Below are 12,274 nucleotides of genomic sequence, written 5' to 3' on the forward strand. Positions count from 1 at the left end.
TGAAAGCATTTGAAGGCAACTTCAAGGTGCTGTACCTTTCGGGATCCTTTGTTGGCTTGCCATAGTCTGTTACTTGCTTTTCAGCTAGTTGAAATGAAATCAAGACTGGATGTGTCAGAGAAGAAAGTCACTGAACTGGAGGAAAAGAGGCACCAACAGCATCCAGAAGATGAGAGACTGCAAGCCCTGGGCAGAGAGCAGTCACTGCAGGAAATGGTAGGAGGGTGCAGTCTGTCACCCCATTTGTGCAGAGTGTTGGAATCTGTCTTGACTTTCCTCTTTCTCGTGAGGTTGGAATCTGTCTTGACTTTCCTCTTTCTCGTGAGTGACAAGACGTGGGTTGTCGCACAGCTGTAATGATGAGATTGTGGTATTGTGTGTTCTTCAGTACTGTACCCAAGGCGGTGACTGATCTTCTGTCTGATCAACGAACTATGTATAGAGTCATTTACATAGAAACTGGCGGAGAGGACAGCTGTGGGCAGGGTGGGGGGAGGAGGAATAAAGAGCACATTTTTATGAATACTCCAGAGACTTCCTTCCTAGCTGCTCAGTTTGGGGTGAATATCTTTGTGAATGAAAACACTACAGTGATTTCAAACGGAATAGGAGCATCATTACAGATGTTACAGCAAGCGCTTGGGAATAAATATTTGAAGGAATGAATTCAGCTCCAGACAACCACATTTTGGTATTACAATGTACATTTTTATACATGTGCTAGTTATCTCAGCTCCCTGTAAATATTACTGAGGTAGTTAATGCCGTTATTAGAGCTAAAAGTGCCTTGGCTGATCTGCTGCTCTAGAACAGCATTCACCTCACCCTGAGTGGTTGGGCAACTCTCTCAGGACTCCTTTGGCATTGGCTTTTGTGTAAGAATTCATGTATAAATTAGATCCCTAAGCTGAATTTCCCACCACAGTAAAACCACCAACCTGAGTGATTGGTATATATGTGCCCAACATATATGCAAAATGTTATGCACTGTTTTACAAGCACCAAAGAGTGGTGTTTCTTAATCTCATTCTCCTTCGTGGTATCACACACGTATAACCTTTTGTAAAGGCTTCTGTATGGTACTCTGACAGCTGAAGTCATGCTTCTTTATTCACTTGATAATATGAAACAAACCCGAAAAGAAGTGGCAATCATGTTGCTTCCAAACTCAGATAAGATGCAAGTTAGCTAATATAGGAAAGCAAATGCAAAGCCCTTAGCTTTTATCTTCATAAGCAGGACATTCATCTTACTTGCTTATCACTTATGGTATGGTCTTAGCTAAGCACTTGATTTCCAACCAGTTGGACTGTTTACATGTTTTAAAGCAAACTATGCTGTTTTGCACTTACTGAATCACTGTCTGTATTTTTTCAGAGTGTGGATTCACTGAGAGATAACATCTTCCTGTTCTTATTACTAAGTTTTTTACTGCTTTTATGAAAAGGAGCAGTACTTCCCCAAGTTTTTTACCACATAATGAACTAAATGACAATATAATCCAAAAATCTCTTACAGGGACAGATTTACTTGCATGGAACTTCAGCCATAGATTAACAATTTCTTAAATAAATTATATACTCATCAAGTAATTGCTTCTATTTGTTCTGAATTTCTTTACTTTTTGATTGTCATGCAGGAGATATACACCTTTTCAAAGGTAGGTGCTAAAAGTAGAGATTGTTGAATGAGCAGCAACTAACATTCTTCATACCCGCATTTGATTTTTTACATATATATGTGTATATATATATATTTTTTTTTATTATTATTATTTTCTTGAGAGGTAATAACCCTTTCTTCTTCAAAGAGCTGTAGCCACAGAGCTGGAATGGGCTGTACAGGGCAATTGCCAGAGCAAAGTAATGTTTGTTCTCTACTTGCTTATCTAGTTGAGCAGCCTGACAGTACCTTTTAGATCTGTTTACTCAGTGGCAGTTCTCTGGATGCTCTGCTGAGCCATTTAGGAAAAACAGCAGCACCAAACAACCCTGAGACAGATTACATGAAGCTGGCTTACAGAGCTATCTTGTTTTTTTTAATGCACCCAGAGGTATGTCTCTTAGAATGATAATGTGAATTTTGTCTGTCCCCATGTCCTTCGTGGCCCACAGAGGAAAACTGACTTTTCTGGAGGTTTAATTTATTCCTCCCCCCCCCCCCCCCCCCCCTCCCGAGCATGAAATACTACCCATAGAGAGGAATCAGACCAACCTTATCACTGGAAAGTCTAAGTGCCGTAACACCTAAGATTCAGTGTCAGCTAAGAAGCAATAGGATGTAAGAATTCAGATGGTGCAAAAACCTGAACAAACTGGAAATCTTCAGTTATAAAAGAGGCCATGCACCTGGAAGTGTCAGCCTCTGAGAAGGAAAATATGTGCTAGGAGCTAGGAAAAGAGCAAGGCAAAATTGAAGAGAAGAACATATCTAAAAGCCTGTATGGGTTTTAGTGTTTTGCTTTTCTTTATTATCTTGAAACGCACATGCAAATGCCAGTTCGAGCTAGCTCTTGGGGGAGTTCTTAAAGTAGAGATATCCTGCTTATCTTGCCCAGTTTTTGGAGAAAATGAAGTGTTCCAAGTAACTTAGACCAAAGGAAACCAAAGGTACCTCATGTGCGAGCAGCAGTGTGTTTTTCACTGACTAAATTAGCACATGGTCATGAACTTCTCATGAGCTCAACCTGTAAATGCCTAGTAGCTGACTGCACAGAGGTATGCCTGTTACATAGAAAAAGAAGCATTCCTATGGTGTCCTGTGCATGTGATTGTTCGATCTCTTTTTGTTTGCTTTTTTTTCTTTTCCATCATATAAAGCTGCTGCAGAAGAGTACTTCAAATACTTTCTTGTTTTGTAGAAAAGGCCATTCTGTTTCGTACGTCTGAATAGCTTTTGTCTAAGGCAGTCTGCCTAAAGTGGGCTAGTGAGGAATGCATTACCCTGTGAGAGTTTATACAATGCTGTTTGCTTCAGGGTCTGATTCAGATCTTAGCTCCCTTCAATGTAAAATGAAAATAGCCATGCTAAAAGTGATAGAAGAGAACAAAAGTCTTCCAGATCTGTCCTAGTAACTCCTATAAATTTCTATAATACCATCTTGAAAGACTAGTGTGTAAGTCCTGCTGCACCTGTACTTTGCTGGGGTGGCAACAGTGTAGGCACAAACACTAGTAAGGGTCAACAACTGTGATGGGGTCAAATAAAGTGGACTTTGAAGTCTTCCTTGGTAACTTGGTAATCCTTGAGTGAACTGAGACCTGCCTCAGTCTCTTGTGTAGTGTGAAAAATCCTCAGACTATGTGATACTAAGGTCTGGTTTCATCTTCAGTGTTGTATAACAGTGGGAACTGGTGGGACTTTACCAGTGCTTAGGCCTGGCCTTAACACTGTAAGTAAATAAGAATAATACAGGTCTGGGATAATCATTGCAAACTGTTACTGATCCGGTTGGTCTGCCAGCTTCCTTATGCCTTTGTGTAACTGCAGGCTGTAGAGAGCAGGGATTTAGTCTAGTATGTTACCTCTGTCTTATCATAAGGTGAGTGGTCAAAACAATTATAACAAACTTTACCATATATGGTCTTTACTAATGGTCCTTATTCCTTTGACTTCCTTCCCTGCTGTGTTTGGGACAACAAAAATGCAGCATATCTGCCATACAGCAGATATTCTGAAAATCGCTCTTGAGAAACGGTTCCATCTGCATTTCAGCAGCATCTCTCTGTATTTTTGCATTCCAGAAAGAAACAAAAGTCCGTAGTGAAGCTCTCCATGAAATGAAGGAAGAGAACAGGCTCCTGAAGCAGAAGAATGCCTCAATAATGAGAAAGAAAGAACACTATGAGTGTGAAGTAAGTCGTCTCAATAAGGTATGAATATGGGTGAGCTGCTGACCAGGAACTTTACCTTTAATATAGGGTCCCAGTTGTCAACCAGTGACACTACCAGATGCCCATCTTTTCAATCATGAGTTAACAACCTGTTCATGGTAGTGAGCTCATGATCACTGTTTGGGATCTGGGGAAACAAGAACTTACTTTGGCTAATACCTGTGCATGCTGTTCTTGGCAAGTAGTAGGGTTGTATTGTAAAGAAGAAAGTTAAAAAATCCTTGGCTTCTCCTGTGAAACCTCTCTACGTGTCATATCTAAGCTCTTTCTATGTTCTACCTCCTTAGAAAAAAAGGGAAATGGCACAAAGATGCTTTCATATGCATCCAGTGAAACACTGTGATTAAAAAATGATTTCAGACTGTTTAAAATCTGTTGTTTTACATATATTCCATTTTTAAGAATAATGGCTTCTCTTCATAAGACATGCTCCTGTCTTCTTTTTTATATACATACACAGAAGTATTATGTGTATATATCTCATTGAGGAGATTGCCATAAAATATCTAAATGGGATTGCTATTTTTTTTAACTGAAGGAAAGTAATAAATGTAACTTTGTTAAATCAAAAGATCACATAGATTAGTGGGTGTTTTCTAATAATTTATATTTCGTGGTGAACCACATACACTTCCTGAGGAAATGCACTGCAGTAACCATTGCTATGTAACTTTGTGGTACATGAGGGTGTACAAAAGTCGAGGCAAAAATGTCATGTTACCATATTAAAACATCAGACAGAACATATGACCTCTAGGTCTTTTGGAAATGAACTGACAGGACTTGCTCAAAGCCTCAGTATAACTTTCATTTGAGGTCTTGTTTGTAAAACAACTTATTTCAGTGTTTTATTTTGCTGTCTTATGGTTGGATCTAAGACAGATGGGTAAATAGACCATTCTTTGAAATGGAACAGCAATTTCATGTAACACACATTCCCACGAGTAATTTACTGATTTTCTGTTTATTTGCATCCTTCAAATCTCATGTCATGGGTGTAAATACGACTGGAAGGGACCCTCTGTACCCTTTTAAGTCTAGTCCCCTGCTATCACAGGTTCAGTGAATATAAATTCTTATAAATTCTCTGAAATCAATCAACTTTTTTCTTAAAAATACTTAAGCTCTTTCTACTGTGCTTGTATTGGAAGGCTGTTTTGGAACTGTAACCCTTCTTTCATTTGATGCTTTCTTCTGTTTCAGTTGGGCTGATATTTTTCTTCCTAGGTGATATTCATTTGTTTTTCTGGTGGTAGTAGTGTCACACAGATCTCCTTCATTCCTTGTGCAAAGCAGATGTGTCCTTTCTGTGAAACAGAACTGTCCCCTAGTAAAAATACGATTGGTCTCAGGGGCACTTGCTCTTTCCCTATAGCTACAGAGAGCAATTGAATTTTCACTGGAGGACAGTTTAGATAAGCTGACCCAGCTCTTTTGTTCTTTTAAAATACAACTGTGCCTGATAATATGAATGTCATTCACCTCAGTCATTTTGAACTGCTTATCTCTCAGTTTATGGAAGACACTGCTACTTGTTTCTAAGTATGTGAACGTTTGTACTTCAGGTACTTTGACCTTTCTATCTTTGGCTTCACGAAACTTTAATCCAGTCATCCAGAGTATTAAGAGCTTTCTAGGTGCATGGAACACTTACCCTTCTTGTATCTTTGGAAACCAAGGTAGTTACTTTTCATTCATACAGTTCCATTTCTGATATTGAAAAAATCAGAAAACCTCTGTGCTGCTTGCCTTGCAATTTCAGGTTTCAGTTCTCAGTACTTCTGAATGAATATTATTTAACACCACATTAAGTTAAGCTCAATTTAACTCAACGTGCTGTGAGTTCTTTCTCACTGGTACATCTTCCTTATTATTAGCCACTGCCACACTGCTCTGCTTTTATCCTTCTCATTAGAAATACTGTTTCTAGTCTTGCTTTCCTGTGTAATGCCTTCATTCTTGAGCTCATTTTTATAGTGAGAAAAAAATCAGCATTTTATAGTTTAATTTCTTTTGCAACACACAGTTCAGTGTGACTGTCTCTCTTACCACTTTTATCTGAAAGGTACCAAAAACGGTAGCTTTTATTGGGATTCAATCTTTTTTCCAGTCCCTGAAGACATTTTATTTCTATTTCTTGAAATTATTCATCCAGCTGTCCCTCAGGCATTTTTCTACACAATTCTTTTCAGCTTCTTTGATGTATGATTTTCTAGGGGCTAGGGAAGTGGTTGGTTTGGTTGGGCTTTTTTATACTTTGACTTTTAGTGAAGTAGGTATAGCCAAATGATCTGAAAAAAAATTGCATAGAGGACCAGTTCTAGAAGGTGCTTAGAAGTTCATTGTCATTCTTTAGATTTCCTAATTTGAAATTTCAAGTCTTAGTTAAATATTTAAAATAGCTTATTTACTTTTCATTTCAAGTATCTCATCATAATTTTATTCAGCATTGTTGTTTGTTTTTTTTTAAACCAGTGGAACAATAATATCTTTATTTCTTCCATAAATTATTCTAAACCAGCCCCACCTTTTGTCAGTTCAAAGTGATGGGAATTTTGAAAGAAACATATTCCAATTACATCTTTGAATATTATCTTTAGTAGTGTTTAGTCTCCATTTTATACATGGGAAACCAAATCTCCGATGACATAATCATCAATAATTTGCTAGTGACCTAATAACAGCATTACAAAAGTTTACGTACACACACAGAGCATTTCTCAATCTTCTTACAACCTGTCATTAAAGACTTTGCTCTGGGTTTATTATGAACTTAGGGACCAGTTCAGCTTTATTCATGCTCCAGTTTTGTATTTTATTTGAAATGATAAAATAGGGTCTTGCAATATTGCTTCCAAATGTAGGTTTAAAAAACTCCACACCTTATTTTTTGCTACTGTTAACTTTTAGAAGTTCAAATATTCTGGATTTTTCTGTGAGTTTTTTGTTGTGTTTTTTTTTTTCTTCCCATAATTCTAAGATGTAGAATCCCCCCCACCAAAAAAAAAAAACAACAAAAAAGAAACTAATAAATCCTGAAGAATTTCCCAAATACCTAATACATCTATATGATGGTATGACGCTACAAAATGAGCTGCAAGAAATATAGTCAATATAGTGACAACATATTGAACAGTAGGGCAAAAGGAGAATTAATCATTAAGCTTTCTGTATCTTCATCCTCCCATGTTTATGTTCAACACATATATTGACATGGCATACAAACTTGGCCACTACTAGACCAATTTCTCTTTTGCACAATTCATAGGGACAGTAGCTCAGAAAAGGCCTCCCTTTTCTGTGCTCTCCATGGGAAATGCTAATGTTTTGGGGTTGGTTTTTTTTTAATACATTATTTTTTTGTTGGCCTTAGGATAATACTAATCCTTGGTTTACTTTGAATACTGGTTCTCCTGCTTGGCCACTGTCCCCACTGCCTCTTCCCACTCCAAATTATCTTCCCGCCTTCCCTTATGGCACGAATGCAATGTGGCTAACAAGAGAGAGCTGGGGATCATTAGCAGGAATTGAACTTTCAAAGATGTGTGAAGTTAGCCGAGTCCACATTTTGTGCAAGAGACATTGAACAGTACTGAATAGTGAGTATTTGTCCTAGAGTAAAAAAAATATGTATGTGTGTATAGTGTGTGGTTATAGGCAGAGAGGGGTAAGAGCAATTTACAAACAATTCCAGACCAAGGGAGTTCTATGTAATAATGCTGAAATTAAAAGAGACCTGCAATGAACAATGGCAGAATTTGAGTGAAAAATAGTGCATTACCAATGTAATGTGTGTATTCATAACACCATCTAGTGACAAGCTGTAGAGACTACATAACTTTGTCTCAGTCTGGGTTTCCTTTGGTTCCAGTTGAAGAAATTTATACTCTTACTGAAAAAAATGTTTCAGTCAGACTTCACTGTAGTTACATTTCAGGGCATCTTTAAATGTTTCTTTAATCTTCTTGGGGTTTTTGTTTGCTTGTTTTTTGGCCTCAGCTGAATTTAGAAACCTGCCTTTGTTTTCCCAAATTCTGACTTGTACAGAAAGATGGTCTTTATGAGTGAGATTTGCAGCTATGATTTCCATAGGTAAATGATGGTTACAGTTAAAAGTAAAAGAACAGTCCCTTAAACTGTCTCAAATTCACAGATGTAATCCATGTGCTTTGAAATTTGGACTTAGTCATGCAAATATTTTGTGTTGTTTATATTCAATGTATATAGTTGAAGCAACTGTAAGTGAAGGAAAAAACCCAGAAGTTTGTGACTCACTCTAATGTGTTTATTTAGAGAGCATTCTAATAATTTAAAAGGAATGGGTTTGGTGGGTTTGGTTTTTGTTGTTTTTTTTTTAATATAGTAGTGAATGTCTGATTAGTAATTTTGCTGTTTGACGTTTCAGGCCATTCTGGGTGTGTTGAAAAAGCAGGACACACCTGTACCTGGGACTCCTTCTGAGATGGGTGGCAGAAACAGCCTTGAGGACATGAGAATCCAACTTGAAGTTCTCAGACACCAGGTAAGGGTGGCTGGAAGTAAGCCTAGACAGATTTCAGACAGCATATTTTTGCCTTTTCTCCCAAGAACTGTGCCGGGTGGACTCACTAGATAGAGCTTTTGAAAGGAAGAACCAGTTCAGCCATAGTGTTGTCTAAGATGCTGTTGCCACAACATGTCTACAAAGTGCAACTAAGTCCTTGCAAAAGACGGAACAAGGACTTTTGCAGGATTCAAAGCAGCAGAATGATTCTTCTGAATCTCAGAGACCTCCTGCCAGCTCTCTGTTAGGGGCTGAATTTCATCTAGAGGGAATGCTAAACTTCATTGGTTACTGATTGTGTTCCTTTTTTTTTTTCAGAAGTTTAGTGAATTATCTAAGAATCCTGGTCTTGTAAAACTAGAGTGTTTGCATTGCAGTTTTTCAAAGTGTAAGGCAAAGTATTTGCATCTGTAGCCTGCATACCAATCACTATAGAGAAGAGTATTTTTTTTAATCTTTGTTTGGAGCAATTCAAGTCCTTAGTGCACTCTTTTTGTTTCCATATGAAAGAATCTGTTTAAAAACATGAGATTTTAAAGATAATTTTACATTTTAGGTCTGTCATCCTGGACAGTGTTAGGGTTAACATTATTGACACACAAATGGATGTGATGAGAATGGGGAATTTTATTCAATGGGAATAAAATACTTGTTTCTGTCACGTTTGACAGCAGAGCCAGATTTTGCTCTCTAATGTAATGCTTGCCACATGCTGGAGGATAAAATCCTGCACTTGATTGTACAGTAATGAATGATTTCATTCTACACAATAAAAATAGAGTAAATAATTTTTTTTTTTTTCAGAATTCTCAAGGGGTATCCATTTTATGAATGTGTTTTTCTAGTTGTATAAATCATTGTAGTGACTGCAGACTTCCTCCTACAGAAGATGAAGCAGGATGCTCTAACTGTGCAGAGGAGGGACTCTTGGGACAAACAGTGATGTGACAGAGCATCGCTAGACCTTGGTTGTTATCAGCCTATCCCTGACTACAACAGAAGAGGTGAAGGCATTCATTCTTTGGGAGGTGTCCTCCTCTTTCTCAGGGCAACAGCATATATAGCAAAACTGTGACAAAGTGGTTCCCTTGCAGCTTCAGCAAGTCATAAACCTGGGGAGCGGGAGGGAGGTGGGCAAGGGGGGAAATTGGGAGAGAAGAAATGAAGAAATACTGAGGAGAGAAGCATGTACATAGACGGGGGATCCAAGAGACCTAGAATCATAGAATCATAGAACAGTTAGGGTTGGAAAGGACCTTAAGATCATCTAGTTCCAACCCCCCTGCCAGGAGCAGGGACACCTCACGCTATATCATATCACCCAAGGCCTCGTCCACCCTGGTCTTGAACACTGCCAGGGATGGAGCATTCACAACCTCCCTGGGCAACCTATTCCAGTGCCTCACCACCCTAACAGGAAAGAATTTCCTCCTTATATCCAATCTAAACCTCCCCTGTTTAAGTTTTAACCTGTTACCCCTCATCCTATCACTACAGTCTCTAACGAAGAGTCCCTCCCCAGCATCCTTATAGGCCCCCTTCAGATACTGGAAGGCTGCTATGAGGTCTCCATGCAACCTTCTCTTCTCCAGGCTGAACAGCCCCAACTTCCTCAGCCTGTCTTCATACAGGAGGTGCTTCAGTTCCCTGATCATCCTCGTGGCCCTTCTCTGGACTTGTTCCAACAGCTCCATGTGCTTTTTATGTTGAGGACACCAGAACTGCACAGAATACTCCAAGTGAGGTCTCACAAGAGCAGAGTAAAGGGGCAGGATCACCTCTTTTGACCTGCTGGTCATGCTCCTTTTGATGCAGCCCGGGATATGGTTGGCTTTCTAGGCTGTGAGTGCACACTGCCAGCTCACATTCAGTTTCTCATTGACCAGCACCCCCAAGTATTTCTCTGCAGGGCTGCTCTGAATCTCTTCTTTGTCCAACCTGTAGCTGTGCCTGGGATTGCTCTGACACAGGTGTAGGACCTTACACTTGTCATGGTTAAACTTCATAAAGTTGGCATCAGCCCACCTCACAAGTGTGTCCAGGTCCCTCTGGATGGCATTCCTTCCCTCCAGCATATCAACCGAACCACACAGCTTGGTATCATCAGCACACTTGCTGAGGGCACACTCAATCCCACTGTCCATGTCAGTGATGAAGATGTTAAACAAGACCAGTCCCAACACCGATCTCTGAGGGACACCACTTGTTACTGGTCTCCAGCTGGACATTGAGCCATTGATGACAACTCTTTGTGTGCGGCCATCCAGCCAGTTCTTTATCCACCTAGTGGTCCATCCATCAAATTGATGTCTCTCCAATTTAGAGACAAGGATGTCACGTGGGACAATGTCAAATGCTTTGCACAAGTCCAGGTAGATGACATCAACTGCTCTACCCCCGTCCATCAGTTCTGTAACCCCATCACAGAAGGCCACCAAATTCATCAGGCAGGATTTCCCCTTAGTGAAGCCATGCTAGCTGTCACCAAGCATGTTGTTGATTTTCATGTGCCTTAGCATGCCTTTCAGGAGAACCTGCTGAACCTGCTCCAAGATTTTGCCAGGCACAGAGGTGAGACTGACTGGTCTGTAATCCCCTGGGTCATCCATTTTTCCCTTCTTGAAAATGGGGGTTATATTTCCTTTTTCTAGTCGTTGGGGATCTTCACCTGACTGCCATGATGGCCTGTGGCTCAGCAACTTCATTTGCCAGCTCCTTCACGACCCGCAGATGAATTTCATCAGGACCCATGGACTTGTGCACTTTCAGATTTTTAAGATGGTCTCAAACCAGATCCTCTCCTACAGTGGGCACAAGGTCTTCATTCTCACAGTCCCTTTGTCTGCCTTCCAAGACTTGGGTGGTGTGGTCAGAGCCTTTGCCAGTGAAGACTGAGGCAAAGAAGTCATTCAGAACCTCAGCCTTCTCCAAATCCTGTGTACCCAGTTCTCCCAAGAGCTTCCTGAGGGGGCCTACGCACTCCCTACTCTGGTTTTTATTTGCTATGTACCTGTAGAATCCCTTCCTGTTATCCTTAATATCCCTAGCCAAGTTTAATTCTATCTGGGCTTTAGCTTTCCTAACCTGGTCCCTAACTTCCCAAACAACATCCCTGTACTCTTCCCAGGCTGCCTGTCCTTGCTTCCACTCTTTATAAGCCTCTTTTTTCATTTGAATTTTCCTCAGGAGCTTCTTATCCATCCAAGGAGGTCTCCTGGCCCTCCTGCTGCACTTCCTTCTAGTGGGGATGCAACACTCCTGAGCTTAGAGCAGATGATCCTTGAATGTCAACCAAAAGTCTTGGGCCCCCCTGCCCTCTAAGGCTATATCCCATGGAAGAATAGGTTTGCACTAGGACAGCTTATGTAAGGGGGATTTATATATTTCAGGGAAAATCCTGCTTCAAAGGATGATACTTTTTAGGTGCTTTGAGTTATCTAAGTGGACTGCATTTGTTCAAATGTAGTGAGAAGGCATGTAAACATGGTGAATGTCATTTGAAATACACAGGATCTGGTTCTGGCAATAAAGCTGTCACATCAGAAATTATAGCTGAATTTTTGCAACACATACATAAGGCTTTCAGACTGAGAAAGCCAGTGGAAAAGCTGTGGTCAACCAAGTCATAGCTGTGCTTCAGGAGTGCGCTTATTGCCCTGTTTATCAGAGTTGGAAGTATTGCAGAATATTTTTCACTGCAATTTGACACTGTCCCAAATTATTTTGGTTCTTCTCCCTCAGTTTTTATCATCTGGATTTCTAATTCTTCGAGGGATTGCTGGGTTTACAACTTTGCCATTCCTGCTGGAGTGCTGGGGTCAGTTTGGTTGCTTTGTAA

General features: G+C 39.9%; 1 protein-coding gene across 1 annotated transcript in view; it reads left to right on the forward strand.

The window, feature by feature from the left end:
* TNIP3 (TNFAIP3 interacting protein 3) overlaps nt 1–12,274 on the forward strand; it is an 89,654-nt gene that overhangs the window by 66,919 nt on the left and 10,461 nt on the right. The window contains 3 exon segments of the mRNA XM_061464543.1: nt 16–216; nt 3,744–3,872; nt 8,299–8,498. Coding sequence (XP_061320527.1) covers nt 16–216; nt 3,744–3,872; nt 8,299–8,498 — 530 coding nt within the window.

This window comes from Pezoporus flaviventris, unplaced genomic scaffold (assembly GCF_033815535.1).
Source record: "Pezoporus flaviventris isolate CSIRO_AGI_PZ_B2104156 unplaced genomic scaffold, CSIRO_AGI_Pfla_v1 ptg000002l, whole genome shotgun sequence".
NCBI classification, from domain to species: domain Eukaryota; kingdom Metazoa; phylum Chordata; class Aves; order Psittaciformes; family Psittacidae; genus Pezoporus; species Pezoporus flaviventris.